We start from the raw sequence: 20522 nt of genomic DNA, 5'->3' as shown, positions 1-20522 counted from the left end.
CAACAGCGAGAGCAGGGAAGAAAATAAGGCGGAGGGAGGGGACGCCGGAGAACCCGGGGGTCGCTCAGGCTCGGCCGCGAGGAGGCCCGGGGGTTCCTGCGGCTGGTGCCCTCTGTGGCCCAAGGAGGGGGCCCATGACGCCGCGAAGGCGCGGGCTCGCCCTGCCCAACTCTCGGCGGAGCGCGCCTCTCGGCTCCCGTTGCTTAGCCGCCGTAGCCGCCGACCCGGGCGCAGCCCAGAAGACTGACCCCAGCGGATGAGCGGCGTCGGCGGTGGCGCCCCGCGCTCCCTGGGGCCTTGACGGCGACGGCGGCCCCACCTCCCGTGCCCCCGCCCCCTCCCGCTGTCCTCCAGTCCCCTTAGCTGCCGCGCGCGCGTCAGCGCCGCCGGCACCGCCGCCTCAGCCGCGAGCTTCCTACTGCGCGACCCGCGGCCGCCGCCGCTACTGAGCATGCCCAGAGGCCGCCAGACGGGACCCCCGCGGCAGGGCGCGCGCTCGGCGCTGCCGGGGCGAGCGGAAGGCGACCTGGATGAGGCGACCAAGCTCGCGACTCTTCTCATTCCCACCCGGTTGGCCTTACGGTTCTGCCAGGGCTGGTGTGCCTTCATTCATTCAGTGCGCGCTTCAGCGCTTCCCGGAGTTAAGCTCAAAGACATCAGGGGCTCCCAGTTGTGAGGGGCAGTCAGTCACGCGTTAGGAGAGTTGGAAGGCAGTAGCGGTGCCCAGGGAGGCTTGGAAGACCACCCTTTAACTGCAATCACCTCCCTCCTCCAACTCCCACCCTGCACAGATACAACAGGAGTAAAAACAGGCAGCTTCTTAGAAGACGCACCTCCAAAACATCCCTCAAGTAATCCTATCCTCCCTCCCCAAATTGCTGCCCCTAAACAGCTAATTAAAAAAATTTGAAACCGACACTGATTTCAGACTGTAGAAGATAGGGAATAATCTTAATTTTTTTTAAGTGAGCACATTTTTTTTTAAGAAATGAGCCGTTTTTATCTCTCTCCCACTCGACCCTTAGCGCAAGTTCCAAGGTGATCAAGGAGAATTGGGTGGAAGGCAGAGAAAAGGGATGGACGCTGGGAGCGAGGGGGAGATTCTGGGATGGGACACCACAGTTGGTTCCTGTGTCCGGCATTTCAAGTGAAAACTGAACCTGGCTTTGCAGGTACCAGACTAAGCAAGAAAATTTTGGGTAAAACCTTAGATATCTGATTATGGCAAGTGTTATATCAGCACACACACCCTGCCCCCACAAATCCGCACACCTGGGAGAGACGTAAAACCTGGTCCGGATTCCTTATTCCAAAGGCCCGTCCGCTGGGCTCCAGGACCGAGCCCCTCAGGATTGCGCAAACTCAGTTGCTACCTCTCTTGGTCTTTTCCTCCTCCCACCTCTTACGGCTGTCAAAATCCGGACTCAGGACTTCCTAAAGGCCCGGAACGCAGCTTCGCGCATGCTCAGCGTCAGCCCGGCTGCTTAATACACACGTGCTTACGGCCTATCGCCGGCGCCTGCGCAGTCGCAGCCTGCAGTTCGCCCTTAGGGCAGACGTCTGTTTTACCTTGACTCCCGCTGTCCACTCGAGCCGGTCTGTGCTCAGTGTCTTGTGTACATTCTTGCAAGCGACGGCGCCATGAGTATGACTTCCAGCGTACGAGGTGAAGTGGGGCATGGGAGCGGGTGAGGTTGGCGGCCTGCGCACCGGTTGCAGCTCCCTCGGCACCTCTTCGGGCTATTACGGCTGCCCTGCGTTCCCGCCAGTCTCGTAACCTTGAGATGGAGAAGGGCAAGCGCTCCGCGGACCTGCGGACACCTCGGGCCACACGGGGCAAGGGGGCCAGGTCAGGGTATGATCCGGGGCAAAAGTGGCGTGGGGGCCATGCAGGCATCTACCCAGGTCTGGGTAGTCCCCTAACTATACCGCTGCGCTGCTAGCTTTTCTTGTTCTTCCCTGAGATTCCTTTCTGTTGTGTCACAGGGCCTGGAAAAAAAAGGAAAGGTGAAAACAAAAAACAAAAACCCTCTTCCCCCTTCTCCACATTTAAATTACCGTGGAGTGAGAACGTAGATTTCCTGCAGCCCTCAAGCGATGCATGACTAATCACAGCTTAGTTTTGCACATTTTTTAAAGGGAAGGCACCCAATCCGAGGTCTTCAGTTTTCCCAGGGTTTTTTGTTGTTGTTTTTTGTTTTTAATGCCTCTGGCATCTGGACCTCGGTGGCAGTAGTCCAGGAGAGAGGATTGAAAACTGAGCTCATTGAGCCTTCACCTTTCTCAGCCTTGCTTCCCTTGTGCTAGTACCTAGCGTTTGGAAATGTTACTTCACAGAAGGTCCGATTAAAATTAAGAGACTTTCTAGAGCTTCACTTTATAACAATTCTTGGTGGTAGTATAATTAATATAATAGTTTGTACCGCTACGGGATACCTGTGATCTTTGCCCAGGTATAAAATACCACCCTCAAGGTTTGGTTACCTGTAACAGTAGTTAGGTAAAGGTAGATTGTCCAGAAATTAATTTAAAATAGTCTACTTGATTCATTTAGTAAATATTGAGCATCTGGAGTACCAGGTTCTGTAAAAGGTGCCTACTAACTTGGCCCTAATTTTGTAATAGATTCTATAAATTGGAGAATTCCACTTGTTGCGAAAAGTTATCTGTCAGAGTGAGGGTGATAACCCATGACATTTTTAAGTTACTAATGCGGTATATAGGAGGTGATTATTTGCAAAACGTATTTCAAAGGATACTCATCTTTAGACTCCTTTAAATAGAGGCACCTTCGTACATTTAAAATAGGGAGTGATTTTTATTGTAAAAAAAAAATTTTCTGAGGAATAAGACAATTGTGTAAAATAAGATATTCATGTGACTTGAGCCACTGATAATCTTATAGGAAGACAATTTGCACTTGTGTGATATGGGACAAAAGATTCCAAAGTGTTTTTTTTTAATGTGGAGTCATTTTGTATAATTGGGCACTAAACTCTATTTAGGTAGCATACTATTGAAATGTGATATAGGTGAACCCTAAGACTCTTAAGACTATAAGCTAATCTTTCTTGTAATCAAGACAAGTTTGTTATTTTTTTGACCTAATTATATGGGAATCCAAAGGTGACTTTCCCATTATTTTGCCATTTTCTAAGGGATAGGAAATTGCTTCGTCAATTGGGTTATTAGCTTAAACTTTAGGTACTCAACTTTGTTATGAGAACTACTTTTTTCCGGCTGTGTTGGGTCTTTGTTGCTGCATGCGGGCTTTCTTCTAGTTGCAGCGAGCAGGGGCTATTCTTTCACTGCCGTGCATGGGCTTCTCATTGCAGTGGCTTCTCTTGTTGCAGAGCACGGGCTTTAGGTGCGCGGGCTTCAGTAGTTGTAGCACGCGGGCTCAGTAGTTGTGGCTCACGGGCTCTAGATCGCAGGCTCGGTAGTTGTGGCACATGGTCTTAGTTGCACCACAGCATGTGGGATCTTCCCAGACCAGGGCTCGAACCTGTGTCCCCTGCATTGTCAGGCGGATTCTTAACCACTGCGCCACCAGGGAAGCCAAAGAAGTAACTACTTTTTATTTCACCTAAAAGCATAAGGACTGTTGTGAGGACAATGGGCAGGGACCCCAAAGCCTTTGTAAATCACTTCTACCAGTGCTTTCTTCCTCAGATATAGTGGTGTGGCAAGGTAGGGACGGAATATCTGTTTTGTAATGTTTAGATCTCAAATTGTTCTACTCTCAGTGTTTAAACCAAACCTGTTCATTCCTATAGATTGAAAATCAATTTAGATCTTTTGATTTGGGGGAAGATGACCATGACTTTTCTCAGTTAAGTAAGTGAATTATATATTTTTTTTATAATTTGTGTGTATATTATATAATGGTATTTGGCAATGGTAAGCACTATATAAGTATATGTTAAATAAAAAATGAAAGGGTGTGTATGTGCATGCAGAATTCTTGTTTATGTTCAGGAAAAAAATAATGGGTGGGTTAGAAATAAAATGAATGGAGATCAGGTCAGGACATGAATCTGGGAAAGGCAATGAGGATGAGTGATTGGAATGGTAATCCGAAGATCCCAGTCAGTGAGATGGCTTTTGATGCCCATTTGGTCGATATTACCAAACTTCCTTTTTCCTTATTGAGGTATAATTGACATACTTATACCAAACTTATTTTTTATGTGATACCAAATATTGATTACAGTTTTAGAAACTGTAATAAACATTAAGAAACATTAAGTGCCTTTCACTGCTACAGAGTCCCCGTTCTCTAATGACCCCTCCTCATACCCAATAGATGACCTCTAGGAAGTTTACTAAACTTCTTGCTCCTTAATACCTCCAAGACTCATTGACTCTGCTCTCATCCTTAATCCCTTCCCTTCTATTTGCAAGGAAGAGATTATCTGAGGCTGTTCTCTCTATATCATCCAGATGCCATTTTCTCCTGCTTCCTTAAGCTCTTGCCTCAGTAATGATACCAATTGCTCTTAATTCTTCTGTCCTCTCACAGGGATTTTCTTCTCTTCAGCCCAAAGTCACTCATAATTCACCCTCATTTAAAAAAAAAAGCCAACTAAACCAAATATTTTTAAAGGCCTTCCTTCTTCCTGCTGTCCCCTCAAGTCACTTTTTTCTTCATATTTTGCTTTACCCTCCAGTTACAAAATAGGCATTAGTCTATCTGCCTGTGCTTTATTGTACTTCCCAAACCCTGAGCACTACAATGCTTGTAACCAAAACTAAATTTCATAAGTTCTTATTCTCTGACTGTTATATCGTTGTCTCTTTTTTGAAACTAACGCATAATTTTCCAATCCATTTAACTTCAACATATAAAAATACTGTTTGGGTTCAATAAATTTATTGAGTCATTTAAAGTAACTATTCAAGAGTTTGTTTTTATCTGAGAAGGAATGTGCAGATCATACTGTGAATAAAGGAGTTAGCTCCTATGGGTTATGAACAAAAAATAATAGGGGCTGTAGATGAAACAAGATTGGCAGTGAGTTGATACTTGTTGGAGCCGGGTGAGGGTAAATGGGAGGTCATTACAGTATTTTCCGTGTATGTCTGAAGGGTTCCATAATGAAGTTTTATTTTTAATCTCAGGAAGTATTGAAATTCCACAGTTTGATACAGTAGGTTAAGATGAGGCCAAAGAGAAGTCATTTGGTGTAAGAGCAATGTGATAGTAGGATGGACAGAGGGAGTTGCAAATTCAGATTAGGAATCTATTATTTCTTTTTACTTAACTAACATTGAACACTTCCTGTGCACCAGGCCTTGAGAGAAAAACGTTACCAGGCACAGCCTACCAATCTAAGGGGGACCTAAGGGAGGCAAAGATTTAAACACAGCTCCCCTCCCCCCCTCCTGAGGTGGAAGGAACATTCTGATTCTATGGCAGTTGACACTGGGTAGGAGAGGACAGTTTGGGGCTACCAAAGGGGCTAAAGGAAAAGAAGCAGGGTGAGATTTCTGTCTTAGGTTAAAGCAAAATGATTTCCCACAGTAAAGAAATGAGTTATAAATACGGGTGTGGGATTTGGGAACAAGTTGATGTTTTCTCTATCTCTGAATAATCCTAAGAGAGAAAACCAAAGATTATACAAAGATTGCCAGGGGAAGAGTAAGAAAGGGAGGGATTATTTAGAAGTGTATTTTTTGTATTTTCTTTATATTGATGTATTCATGGTATTTGTATAGATAGAGAGCATTGTTAAGCAAGGTAGGGGCTTGATCTAACTATAGGAACACTATACCTTGAGAGAGGTGTACAGAAAAGGGAAGTAAGGATAAAGTAGAAGAGGCAAAAATAAGGCTTAGGATATTTCTGGACACCAGTTTTGAAAGAATGTCTGAAAGGTGCCAACTGAAATATCTTTAGAAATTGGGTCTTGATATAGTCCCTTGTTCAACCTGAGATGGTGTCTGTTCTTAATAGGCATGTACACTATCAAGAACTAAATGTTACTTGGGTTTTATTGTTTGTTTACTGTCTTGGGTTTTCAATTCTTTCTCTATTGTAATTGTTGACTTTTGAATCCATCATCATTCTTGTCTATCTCCATATAGTTTCCTTTTCTTTCTTTTCCCTAGAGTTGCCAGTGGCATCCATAGCTTTTTGCCAGAAAAGACTGATTCAGGCTACAGTAATGAAATGATAAAACAGCAACATTTTTCTTACTCTGGGAACTTTTACATTTGTCTCTAATGAGGTTAGAGAATTAGAATTTGGGAATGGGGGAGGGATGGAAATTGTTTTCTTAAGACCTTATCTGACTCTGTGAGTCTAAAAAACTCATTGGAGCAAATGCAAAGCCATTTCCTAGCACACATATGGTGCTATGACATTTATAAAGGTTCATCAGTGACCCTCCTTAGGGGGCAGGGTCACAGAGTGCATGTTTTGATTCCCCACAGGGCAGCCACTCTTGGGTAATATCTAGAGTTAGTTCCCTCTGTGTCAATTATTCTGTCATTTCTTCCACCATCAAAAAAATCCAAGGGAAGTAAAGGTTTTTAAAAAGTCACCATATGGATTCAGTTGGTAGTAATGAGAAAGGAGAATATAAGGATGTTTTGATGGCTGAGAAAGATTCTTCTGGCCTATCATAAGTTTCAGGTAGAAATTCCTATAGGATTTTTTTTTTATATCATGAGACCAATTAATCCTAACCAATTGTAGTTGTTCTTTGGATCTCAGGCCTTTATGTAATATGTAGGCATCATTAAAACAAATCTGATAGAGATTACTTCAAACTTCACCTCAAAAGTAAGGTGTAGGGCTTCCCTGGTGGCGCAGTGGTTGAGAGTCCGCCTGCCGATGCAGGGGACACGGGTTCGTGCCCCGGTCCAGGAAGATCCAACATGCCGCGGAGCGGCTGGGCCCGTGAGCCATGGCCACTGAGCCTGCGCGTCCGGAGCCTGTGCTCCGCAACGGGAGAGGCCACAACAGTGAGAGGCCCGCGTACTGCAAAAAAAAAAAAAAAGGTAAGGTGTAACTAAGATCAACAGCATTTAGGGAATTGTATTATTTCAGTCTTTTGGGATATTTCCCTCTTTTAAGTTTATACTAAGGATTTAACATTCAGCAAACATAATTGAATATATATATGCAAAGCAGTATTTTAGCCCATTTTGTGATAGGTACATTAACTATTCAGAGTGGCTTTCCATTAGCTAAGAAGTAGATTGCTATAACTCCTGACATTTTCTCAAGGGACTTCCATGGTAAAAAATGCATCAGAAAGGAAGATCATGAATCAAGCTAGAAATCAGTAAAGTTTCAGCCCTGCTTGGAGTTGCCACAGAATGATACCATGAAGCAGCACTAAAATTCAAGGCGGGGAATTCTCTGGTGGTCCAGTGGTTAGGACTCCAGCTCCAGGACTGGAGCTTTCACTGCTGTGGGCTCCTGTTCAATCCCTAGTTGAGGGAATAAGATCCTACAAGCTGTGCAGCGCAGCCAAAAAAAAAAAAAAAGAAAGAATCCTTTACCAATGAGAAAAAATGATGACATTCATAATAAAACAAATTTTAAAAAATAATAAATAAAAATTTAAAAATTCAGGGCAAATCTACACAAGGTGTGTAGTTTAAAGTATCTTTCAATGAAGCCAAAGGTTTGAAGCTATCAAATGACTTATTAACTTTTCTCAGTCATACAGTATCTGGGAAGGGCATAAAGTTAATGTTTATTTTATATAGCAGGGAGGAATAGAACTGTTGTGTGGGCAGGAAAACAAACTAAATTTTTTCATAGAGAAAAATAACTGTGGTTGAAAATAGAATCCAAGGAACATGCTAATTAGGAACACTTGATGAAAACTAAATTATTAAATAAGCTAGAAGAGAAGACCGAGATAAAAGGAACTAAGTGTGAGAGTGGTTGTTCCTTTCCATTAGAGTTTTGTAAGAATGAACTCCAATTTTATGTAAGGAACTATTAGGTTCAATGATTAATCACATTAGTACAATAAGAAATTTGACTCAGTAGTGCAAGTAAGCCATACAGTTAATTATTCATTATATGTTTTTATTTGGTCTTGGAATGTGTTTTTTGTACTTGTCTCTCTAGGGCTTTATTTGATAGTCTGGGAACTTATTTCAAACACTGTGAAGATCTGACTTAGGAAATGCTGGGACGCAGTCCAGTGTGTTTATCCTGACCCCTGTTCAACTTCTTCCTGCAGTCCACTCCATGCTGGGAATAGACAACTCTCCTCTGAGACTGAGGCTAACCAGACTATGCAGAACTCTCTCCTCTCCAGAATTCTCTGGAACTGGGGTAGTTGTTAAGTGCTTGGATTTCTAAGGGATCCTTGAAAAGCTACGTGAACAGAATAAATAGATGGCCTATTAGTCAAGCAAATAATTGCACAGAAAAATGTCATTAAATTTAAAATGAAGTTTGTAGGGAATTCAGATCATCCACTGGTGGATAATGGAAATTTAGAATTCATTAAAGGAGAATCTAACTAATTATATTATGTTTTCTATAAAATTAGTACCTTCTGAGTTTTATTTTAATGAGACACTTTGAAATTAAAAAACAAAAACAAAGCTTTTGAATGACTTGAAGCCCAGAATGCTGGTGGATATATTCCTCTGAATGTTTAATATTAAAGGTTGGTTTTGTTTTATTTGTCCTTTCTTTTTCTTTGGATACCAGTTCTGTTCGTGGTTATGCATTTTTAAATGACTAAAGGACCTACTATTTAAGTGAACTCTGGGACTTCCCTGGCGGTCCAGTGGTTAAGACCCCACTCTTCCACTGCAGAGGCTACAGGTTCAATCCCTTATCAGGGAACTAAGATCCTGCATGCTTCAGGTGTGGCCAAAAAGAAAAAAAAAAGAACTCTGATGAGTCATTTTGTTAACATAATCACCTCCTGATTTTTAGAGGGATGAGGAGGGTCTTGTTTGTAATCTGAATTTTTATGGTCTTATTAGTAATCTGAATTTTTATATGTATCTTTTTTTTTAAAGCAATAGGTATCTGCAGGCTCACAGGTTATTTTAAATCTATTTATGAACACTTTAAAAAGATGACTAAACTTTGTTTCTTCTCCAATTATAAAATAATTTTTAAGTTTCCCTCTTCTATCTTAACTTAGCTAACAATACTGAATAGAAAATACACAATTGCCTCAGTAAGGGCTGGGGAAGGTTTTAACAAGGGACTACTTCACCAGTGTGTTCTGATCATTTTTTTAATGTTAAACACCTTTGACTGTTGGGATGCTTAGTACTCAAAAACTGGATTTCCTGAACGTTCGTGTTAGATTATTGGTATAGATTTTGGTTTTGATAATCATTCCTGTTTTCCTTCCCTACTCTAGTTGAATGGATTGCAGCGGTTACCATTGCTGCTGGGACAGCTGCAGTTGGTTATCTAGCTTACAAAAGATTTTATGTCAAAGATCATCGCAACAAATCTATGGTAAACCCTCACATCCAGAAAGACAACCCCAAGGTAGTACATGCTTTTGACATGGAGGATTTGGGAGATAAAGCTGTGTACTGCCGTTGTTGGAGGTCCAAGAAGGTAAGAGAAGCAAGTCCTTTATGCCAGTGCCGTCTTTAATGCAACATTTCGTTTAAATTATCTGCCACACTGGTACCATCAAATATCAAGATATCCCTTCTCCTTTGCTTCCTTTTTTCTATGGATTCTGTTTTTCTCTGTTTTCTGTGTACTCTTCAGGAATATATTTACTAAGATGTATAACCACCATGCAGTGAAATTGCATCGTACCCTCGTCGAGTTAGGCAAATATAACCACATTCTTGGCCAAAGAAGAGAGAAAAATCCCTTTATTTACGCTTAGAATTTCCTCCCCAAGTGGGTGTTAGCATTCAGTATCCCAGGAAAAGGAGTATGCAGCCTAAATACAAAGAGAAACAGAAGAGGTCATTTTTTTTCCCTTGAGATTTCAAGCTCCTAGATTCTAGCACAAGTTTTAGAAATATCAAGAGAAACTTTTGGAAAATCACCCCTGAAAATTTCTTACCTGGTACATATGTATTGACACTATATCCTAAGCTTTTTTTAAGCTGCAGCTCCTATATTTAAATATCCAACACAGGATTTTTTTGTATCTTTATTTTCTTTTGCGAGAATTGCATTTTATCGAGTTCCATCTGGAATTATCTCTGTGATACCTGCAGCTTTTAGATAGCGATGACAGCTGGTGATCTGAAGATGGTAAAATGCTCTCCTAAGGTCATCTTGAAAAGCTTCATACATTGAATAACTTCAGAATTTCTGGTATATTTAGAGAAATATGGTGAAATACTGTGTATACTGCCACTATTAACATTTAAATAAAATGGATTTTACTAAAGATGACACTATAAGGCCTAAGAAAATAAAACAATAAAAATGATGTATCTATTTCTGAAAGCATGTTATGTCAGGGACCTCTTCCCACAGTGGAAAGCCATTATCACAAATCACATATCACAGATAAGGAAGAAGTCACATACCAGGTAACGGAAAGCATATTACTCTAACCCCCTTCTCCGGATACAATTGATACTGTATAATCCAGTGGTGATAGAGTGCTTAGATTATGTCATTGTGTCTGAAAACTGCTTGATGAACATATGGAATATGAACCAAAAATTAATAGTCCCATTACAGAAATTGTTCCTTAAGAAGAGCACTGTTCATTTGGAGTATGGGATTGTTTATAAGTACTAGTGGAGTTGCTAGAAAATAATCCTCAATAATATTCTGTAGACTAGATCTGGTTTGTTTTTTAAAAATTAACACCTATAATAGGTTTCATTCTCTTGTTGCTCACCAAAATATAAAAAGTAATACCTTTAGGAGCTTTCCTGGTGGCACAGTGGTTGAGAGTCCGCCTGCCGATGCGGGGGACACGGGTTCGTGCCCCGGTCTGGGAAGATCCCACATGCCGCGGAGCGGCTGGGCCCGTGAGCCATGGCCGCTGAGCCTGCGCATCCGGAGCCTGTGCTCCGCAACGGGAGAGGCCACAACGGTGAGAGGCCTGCGTACCGCAAAAAAAAAAAAAAAAAAAAAAAAAAGTAATACCTTTAGAAATTAAGGCATTTCTAAGTCCGGAGTTGTAATAGTTCTTTAGTCAGTGATCTTAAGTAGTTCATTTAATTTCTATTACTTACATACATGCTTGAGAACAGTTAAATAGTAAAACAGCAGGTATCATAGATGTGTGTAGTAGATGCAGTACGAATGCTTTAAATAAAAGGAAGAGCTTGTTGCACTGTGGGCTAGAATTTTCTGGGAAGGCATAGTGATATATACATGGGAGTTAAACTGCCCCTGGAAAGATTGGTGGCATTGGAATACACTAGCAAGTATTGGGGACTCTTTCTCAGAATCTGTGGGAAAGGACTCATGAGTGAAAGTGTGATCGATGAGGAATCTAGTCTGGTCCTTGCACCTCCCTCCCCGCAGGAATAAGTCCAAATTGAGGAGAGTCTTGAGTACCAGCGTGAGGAATTTGTGCCTCCCAACATGGGGGAGCTTCTTGTCAGGGATTTCAGACATAAAGTTATACTTACACCAGAGTGCTGGCTGTGGGAATGGCGAAGCATGAACAGATACATGAACCATTTTGAGGCAAGGATCAGCCAAATGCAATGACTGATTTGTGCGAAAGATTGTGGGAGGAAGACTAAAGCTCGTGGAAGTATCTTGCTTAAGATAGGATCGTAGGGTTAGAAGAGGTGGTGCCGTCAACGGAAATAAGGAATTCGGGGTGAATGGCTCATTTTCCAGGACACCAATGAGGAGTTCAATTTCAAAGAGTGACACTGAGGTGACATTTGAATGGAAATGTACAGCAGACAGCCTGAAATGTGGGACTAAAGCTGAGACATCAGGGTTGGAGATAGCGATCAGCAAAACTGATGAGTCAAGGGTAGGAATGCAGCAGATCCTTGGTACAGATAAAAATCGAGGGCTAAGTATGAAATCTTGGAGAATTTTCTGCATTTTGTAAAGAGAAGAGCCAAAAAAGGAGATGAAATGGGTCCCAGAGTTAGAAGAAAACTAAGAATATCGTGGCTTCACGGTGGAAAAGGGAAAAGTTTCAAAGAAGGTTTGATTGTGAACATCGGCTTGTGCAAAAGACCAGGAGGTGAATAGACTATTATACTAAGACTGTGGGGTTAAACAATTAGGCAACTGACCTTTTGGTGTCATTTTCACAGAATAATTAGAATAGAAGCTGTGTCCAAATGGATTACAGTATGAATTACTACTAAAGAAATACCTAAATATATGGTATTTCTAAATATATGGCAAAATTTTGGTAAATATGACAGTGAATGGAAAGAAAAAAATATGATGACTGCTTGAGTGAACGCTGAAGCTTACCTTTGAAGCCAAGTAAAGGGCGTTTGCTTTGGTTGGGTGTTTCCAGAGGGTAAAGGGTCAATAAAGCGAATGTGGACTTTTATGGACTAAGATCTCAAGTATTTCAGGAAGAATCACAAATGGACACAGGCCAAGCTAGTGGTTTAAAAGTTTATTAGACTTTATAAGTCAACAGAACGTTCCAGGATTATTCTTTCATCATACTATTTAGAGTTTCCCTTAGGTAGACTTTAAGGAAAGGAATGCGAGACCAGTCATTTTATTTTCAATTTTCTCAATGTCTTCTTTCTTTTTAAGCTTATCTTTCATACCATTATTAATCCTCTTTGCATCTTTGATTTGTCAGTTCTGAATTTTCCCTGAATCTTGGGCACTTTTTATTACCACATGAGGCGATTCAAAGTTCACTTTGAATATCATTCAAATTATTCTCCAGGCATCTTTGGAATCTCCGCACATTCCTGAGGTTCCTAAGGTTGTCACGCAGGTGCCAAGTCACACACTTACATGCCTGTCCACAGAAGGCTTGATACCTTTGATTAGATGGCTATATGGAGTTTATGTTCAGTAATTTTTTCCTCATACACCAGTTGTGTTTCTAATACAACAAAATTTAAACTCCTATCTAAAAAAAAAAATTTATGTATTATATAAACTAATTCAGTTTTAATTCATTATTTTTTTAATTGAAGTATTGTTGATTTACAGTACTGTGTAAGTTTCAGGTGTACAGCATAGTGATTCAGTTTTGGAGGGGTTTTTTTGCTGATTATATTCCAATATAGGTTATTAAGAGCTATTGGATATAATACTCTGTGCTATACAGTAAATCCTGTTGTTTATCTATTTTATGTGTAGTCGTTTGTATCTGATGATCCCATACTCTTCATTTTGTCCCTCCCCCCTCTAATTCATTCTTAAGGTACAGTCACGAGTAACCTGTTGTGGGTTTCTAACATTTTGAGCAGTTTTCTCAGACCTAATGAATCAGATCTCTTAGTCAAGTGCAGAAATAACATGTTTTTAACACACTTCGTTCCTCCTCTCTTCCCCCCGATTGGTGTGCCCTCTGCTGTTTCAGAAACTGGACTGTTTCATAGTATTTCACAAAAGGGTTGTCCCTAAGTGAAGTGAGAAGGAAAGGAACCAATACAAAGGAAATGATTAAAGCAACTACAGGGAAAGATACTATTTGAGACAGTGGTATGTTGAGAGGGGTGGAAGGAAAGGAGAGTACGAGCATAGATTTCGGACTCAGCCTTAGAAAGAAAGAGATAGTCTTACTTTCGAAACAAGGTGAGGGAACATTGATGTCAGAGGGAAGAGTGTGCAACATGGTCTTACTAGATTCCCAGCCCCCACTTATCTTGGGTAGATTATGGCGTTTGCTGAGTTGTATGGTGGCCATTGGGGAGGCAGGAGAGATTTGAACAAGGACAGCAGGAGAAGGCAGACTAAGAGATAATCAAGAAAGAGAGGAAAGGTGAGCCAGTTCATGCCAGGAGCTCAACTGAAATTGCAATGAAATGTAACTGTGTAGAATAATTTTCTTTCCTTAACAACTTCCGGATTTGAGTTGGGTTTTTTTATTAGTGATGGGTTTGTTTTTGGTGGGTGTGTGTGGGAGTGTGGGTGTGTGTGTATGAGTTATGGAAAGTCTCCACCCTATTAATGGTTAGAAATGGGACTTCCCTGGCTGTCCAGTGGTTAAGACTTCACGCTTCCAATGCAGGGGGCGTGGGTTCGATCCCTGGTTGGGGAACTAAGATCCCATAAGCGGTGCAGCGGGGCCAAAAAAAAAAGAGTGGCACTGACTCCATTTCTTCATAGAAACAATATTCTGATCGTTGGTTACATTGCTTGCCCAATTCACACAAAGACAGTCTTGTAGGGCTTCCTTGGTGGCGCAGTGGTTAAGAATCCGCCTGCCAATGCAGGGGCACGGGTTCGAGCCCTGGGCCGGGAAGATCCCACATGCAGCGGAGCCACTGAGCCCGTGCACCACAACTACTGAGCCCATGTGCCACAACTACTGAAGCCGTGTGCCTAGAGCCCGTGCTCCACAACAAGAGAAGCCACTGCAATGAGAAGCCCGCGCACCACAATGAAGAGCAGCACGGGCTCGCTGTGACTAGAGAAAGCCCACGCGCAACAGCGAAGACCCAACGCAGCCAAAAAAATAAAATTTAAATAAAAAAAAAAAAGACAGTCTTGTAAAATCTTAATTTTTCTTACATATTTTCCTACTATATCTACTATCATAGGTCTTACTAAAGTAAGTATATAAGAATGGTATAAAATGTCATATTCTCTTGTTTAGTCTCAAAGATCTCATTGCTTTTATTTTCTTTCTCAACCAAAGCAAGCTTGTTTCTCAGAGCAGTTTATAGTAATGAGCCAAATGGCCCCAGGCAACTTCCTTGGAAAATATAATCCAAACTCTAATTAAAAATACAAAGTTTGGCAAAGGAAGCTTCAAAAAAATTTTTTTTAATTTTTGCAAGTAGAAGAGGTAAGTCAAGGATGAACAGTTATTTATTTCCATCTTGAATCACCCTAAAAACAGAAACATTATAACTTGAGATGTGGGACCATTAAAAAGAAACAAGTTTTGTGCTTTTTATGAAGACCCTGACAAGGTTGCTAGCTTTCCAAGTAGAGAGCAAGGATCTCTAGTGTTTTTTACCCCTAAACATTTATTTCCATCTCTTCTCCATACTCTCTCTTCTCTAGTTTTAAAGGTATTTGGGATTCGTAGTTTTCTAATTGGATTAACAAATATGATAGTATATTTTCTGGACATACAGGAAATTCAACCAATTTAATTCACAAACTTTTCTCCAGGATTTGTTAATAGACAAAGGTTAACATCTTAGAACAAATGTTAGAATCATCTGTGAGCTAAACTTTTTTCTCATCAATTTTCTGATTCTTTTATTTTTAAGTATTGATACATGAGCTGAATTAAATATACCCTTTGTGTTTTTTGTAATTTCAGCTCTTGACATTTTTAACACATTTAAAACTTCTAGTGAGTTAATAAAATTCACATTTTCATTATATTGTTATTTAATACAAAAACTGCTATACTTCCTAGATTACGTTTGAAAGTATATATCCACCACATGTTTTTTTTCTCCTGTATAGAAAGGTCAAAAATGAAACAAGGCACTTTCTGGAAAAACACAAATATTGTTATGTAATTTACCATTTGAATTTTAATGCCCAGTAATTACCATTCATTCATTTATACTGTATATCAGAATCATGAATTAATTTTAATAAATACATTCTACTAACACATACAATGTATTAAGAAATTGCTAATCCTATCTTGAAATAACTCATTTTGGCTCTTGGTTGAAAAAAATGTTTAGTCTTTTCATTAACTTAAAATGAGACATATCTAATGGATAAATATGAGAATGCCTAATCTTCACATGAAGTTTGGGAGATTATTCTGACTAGTGTTAAGTGATATAGGAAGTACTATTAAAAGATATCTGTGCCTCTGAGCAGAATGATTTTGAATACGGAGGTTACATTTTAAAGGCATACAAAGCTTTATGTACTTTAAAGAAGCATGAAAGTTTATTAACAAATAGCCAGGATCTCCTTATTTACTACTTTTTTTTTTAACTTTTATTGGAGTATAGTTGATTTACAATGTTGTGTTAGTTTCAGGTGTATAGCAAGTGAATCAGTTATACATATACCCACTCTTTTTTAGATTCTTTTCCCATATAGGTCATTACAGAGTACTGAGTAGAGTTCCCTGTGCTATACTAGTAGGTCCTTACTAGTTATCTATTTTATATACAGTAGTGTGTATATGTCAATCCCAATATCCCAATGTATCCCTCCCCCCACTCACTACTTTTTAAAGAAATATTTTTAGATTGTTTTTTTCTTTTAATCCTTTTTTAAAATTTATTTATTTTATTTATTTGTTTTTGGCTGCATTGGGTCTTAGTTGCTGTGCGTGGGCTCTCTCTAGTTGCGGCAAGCGGGAGCCACTCTTCATTGTGGTGCACTGGCTTCTCTTTGTGGTGGCTTCTCTAGTTGCGGAGCACGGGTTCTAGGCGCACAGGCTTCAGTAGTTGTGGCACGTGGGCTCAGTAGCTGTGGCTCGCGGGCTCTAGAGCACAGGCTCAGTAGTTGTGGTGCACAGGCTTAGTTGCACTGCGGCATGTGGGATCTTCCCAGACCAGGGCTCAAACCCGTGTCCCCTGTAATGGCAGGCGGATTCTTAACCACTGCGCCCCCAGGGAAGCCCTAAAGAAGTATTTATTTTTTACTTGTTTACTTTTAAGACCATGATGAAACATGTGAATTTCCATTTTTAGGCAGAACCAGATTATTACAAAATTATATCCTCATTTTAGATGTATGGCTTTCTTATCTTTTGTATATTTCTCTATAGATTTCTCTCCTGTTCTTTATATATGGAGAAAAATAATTTGAGAAAATATATTAGTTTTCTAGTATTTTCAATGTGAGACTAAAATAAAAATAAAAGGGACTTCCCTGGTGGTCCAGTGGTTAAGCCTTCCAATGCAGGGGGTGCGGGTTCGATCCCTGGCCAGCAAGCTAAGATCCCACGTGCCTTGCGGCCAAAAAACCAAAAAAAACCCCCAAAACAGAAGCAATATGGTAAAAAATTCAATGAAGACTTTAAAAATGGTGCATATGAAAAAAAATCTTGAAAAAAAATAAAAGTTAAATATGCTATTTTAGTAAATTATTTGAGACTTTTAACTTTATGAATATTTCATTTTTCAGAAATGTATTTTATAACCTGTGGGCATAAAACCATACAGTGACGTGTTTTGTGTGTGCTATTTATAAAAATGGAGTTTTTTTACAATGTAAACTTTTATTCTCACTGTAAAATCATCTGTGTTTGTTTATTAAACATACGTCACTTTGAAATGCTGTTCTTTGCTGTGGGATACATTTCAGTTTGATATTTTATGGGCTGTTTCCTCATCCATGCCAAGAAAACACTGAAAGCTTGGGGTCATGTTTTTGTTGCACGGACTTGTTTTTAATATGAATATACTGTACCATATTTTATTGACAGAAATAATGTAACTTTTATATACATTGAATTTATATTGGCACCCCAAGATAGAATTTATACTTGGAAATATAAGATGTGACGATACCTTGAGTTTTTCTGTAGTTTTTAACTAATTTACCACCTCCCAGAATTATATGCAGATCGTAAAATTAAAATTGAATTTCTTTAACATCAACCCAATATTATTTTAATCTTAGAATAGACAAGTCTCATCAAAGTTTAATATTATGTACCATCATTGTCTAGTTTCAGGTATTGAAAATTATACTTCCTTAATGGAGTAATGGGTGATTTTGCTCTTCAGGCCAGGACTCCTGTTACTTTACTCCACTAAATAGGCTCAGTTCGTGCCACAGTGTACCTTATACTAAACAGTGAAGCTAGACTCTAAAGTGCAGGTACATTCCAGATACCAAGAATAAAACAAAGATGCTCGCTATCATCATTTGACATGAAATAAAAAATGAAAGGTATAATATAGAAGGAAAAAACAAAATAATATACTGATAATTGTAAAATCCTGAGGAGACACCTAAAACATTGTTGCATTCTTATTTTTATCATTTAACAGTAGGAAGGACATACTTGCAAAAAACAGTGGTATATACACACACACAGACACACACATATATTTATATATATAATATATATCAAGAGTAGTCAGGTATGAAAACATATACCTAATTATAATAACCATAAAACATGTAAGGCAGAAATGATCTTATTAGAAAATGCATAAGACCTGAAGATGAAAAACACAAGAGGAATAAAATAGGACGTGGCCAAAAAATTCTCAAGTTTATCTGGAGGAATAAATAGGTAATAAAGTTAGGTAAAGAATAAATAGGAAAGTTTTAACAAAAAAGAGTAATGTGAAGGAAAACCAGCCCTACCAAATATTGAAGCCAATTTTAAACACAGTGATTATCCCATTATGAATATGATAATATGAATGATGAATATGATAATGTAGAACCTATAAATAAGCATTTTTATATGTAGAATTCATTTTGATAAATTTATGAATAAAGGTATAACAATTTGGGAAGCAATCACCTCTAATAATATTGAAGCAACAGGATCTTAGAACAGAAATTTGCAAATTGCGCTCTGTAGAACACCGTGATAATGGGTATCAAAGTGAAAGTGTCCATAGTCCAATCAGCTTGGGAAATTTGGGGTTAAAATAGTGTTTTATAGCAGAACCTCTTTAAAATAATAATATATGTTGTGACTTAACTGTATATGTTTTTTAAACACAGAATGAAGTTACATCAGAATATTTTGCAGGACTTAATTTGCAGAGCTCACTCTGGGAAACACTGTGTTAAATATTTAGTTTTTGTCCCTTTTCCTTCAACTGGACACCAAAATGTCTGTGTTTTCTAAAATGTGAAATCTTGGAAAGGAATGGAAATTTATCGCATCTCCAGGAGAAAGAAGTCTCCATGAAGGATGATAAAAAGGGAAATACTTATTTGTATGAAAGAAGAGAAATTAAGGATATGAACAAATAAGCAAAATAAAAAGGGTTGGGTAAAAAATTGCTGCAAAGATGATCAGCAAAAGGATAATGAACAGATTGATTTTAAACAAATGAACTTAGGCTCTTACCAATAGATAGGCCATGGATGTAGTTCACTAGAAAGGAAATATAACTAGTACATAAACATGGAAAAGGTTTTCCACATCCACAATCAAACGTCACAAATGGAAATTCAATTAATGATCTGTGTATTATCCACAAGTCAGTTTCTTCCTCCTCCTTAGTGTGTACACTTTACATATGCTCATTAAGAAAACCTGTAAAAGGTAGCCAAGAAAAATCTATTGAGTTATCATGTCATATGTGAATTAAGCATCACCCCCACTCTGCCAAACGTAATACTGATTTTGCAATTAGACATTTCACATTCTTTCTCTTCCTAGTTCCCACTCTGTGATGGCTCTCACACAAAACACAATGAAGAAACTGGAGACAACGTGGGACCTCTGATCATTAAGAAAAAAGACACTTAAATGGACACTTTTGATGCTGCAGACCAACTTGTCATGATGTTTCCTGATCATTTAATTAGAATGAGTACCACTTGTGTCTAATTCACCTCCCCTGGGTTCTAGATGTGGTATATTGCAAACTACAGCTTTCGTATTCACGGCATTTGCCTTACTTGTTGAACCATCGTGGTGCACATTTGTTGAAACAAAAAAAAAAGGAAAAAGGAAAATCCAGTCTCATGGACTGTGGGTTACTTTGGTCTTGTAAGGATCCGTTTCTTTACATTTAAATATGACATTACAATATAGTTGTATGGCGAAGTTAACGTATTAAATTATTCTCAAAATCATGTCTGTGCAGATTGTACTTGTAATTTCAAAGAAAAATTATCACCATTTAATATTACTTAGTTAACCTAGAAAGTAAATTGGGTGTGATTAAACTACGTTAATCTCTTAATAACAATCTAGGAAAAATCTTTTATGACCTTGGTTTTCTTCTTGAACGTGGTAATGACACTGAGAAAATACAGCTTCTGTGTTTTCAATCAAAATGAACTTTGAATGTTAATTCTGCTTAATCAAAAGTGGGCCAGGTCAATAATAAAGGGACAGTAACTTCTTTGTATTCATCTTCATGGATATTTAATTGATCCATTAAAGAAACCAGTAGTGGAAATTTAGATCAAAATGATATGAGATTTAAAGTTGTCATGAAGGATGTCTTAAAATGTAATAATGTTCCAGAATTCTAGCCAAGGAGTGGCAAACACTTGAATTGGGGACACTGAAGGAATTGGAACACATAATATCAAGTCTCCTGTATGCAGAGCCACACATCCTTGACAGAAATAGTAGTCATGAGGGTAGATCAGAGGCATGGGAAGATTTTTATTTCCTCATTCTTGATAATCAGGCACATGATTAATTCTAGTAAAGAAACTGTTTGGGGGAGAAAAATAAGAATTACATCCTCTTTTAAACTGTATAATCTTAAAAGCAAAAATTTGAAGACAAGTGTTTATGTCATATTCTTCAAAGTAACTTTCTTCAGACCAG

The 20522-nt window shown here is 39.1% G+C and overlaps 1 protein-coding gene across 2 annotated transcripts; it reads left to right on the top strand.

Annotated features, from left to right (window-relative positions):
* Positions 1-1532: 1532 nt before the first annotated feature.
* On the top strand, positions 1533-19813 carry CISD1 (CDGSH iron sulfur domain 1). Of its 2 annotated transcripts, none has more exons than XM_082673019.1 (3): positions 1533-1666; positions 9357-9562; positions 19395-19813. In XM_082673019.1, exons 1-3 carry the CDS (start codon positions 1642-1644, stop codon positions 19482-19484), a joined length of 321 nt encoding a protein of 106 aa, XP_082529145.1. In that variant the 5' UTR covers positions 1533-1641; the 3' UTR covers positions 19485-19813. The 2 variants fall into 2 exon arrangements, with proteins under 2 accessions (XP_082529145.1, XP_082529144.1); XM_082673018.1 differs by lacking the exon at positions 1533-1666 and adding an exon at positions 8195-8302.
* Positions 19814-20522: the final 709 nt, after the last annotated feature.

The sequence above is a fragment of the Grampus griseus genome, assembly GCF_964374135.1.
Source record: "Grampus griseus genome assembly, chromosome: 16".
NCBI classification, from domain to species: domain Eukaryota; kingdom Metazoa; phylum Chordata; class Mammalia; order Artiodactyla; family Delphinidae; genus Grampus; species Grampus griseus.
The sequence above is the reverse complement of the archived record's forward strand: the minus strand, read 5'-3'. Positions and strand labels throughout refer to the sequence as shown.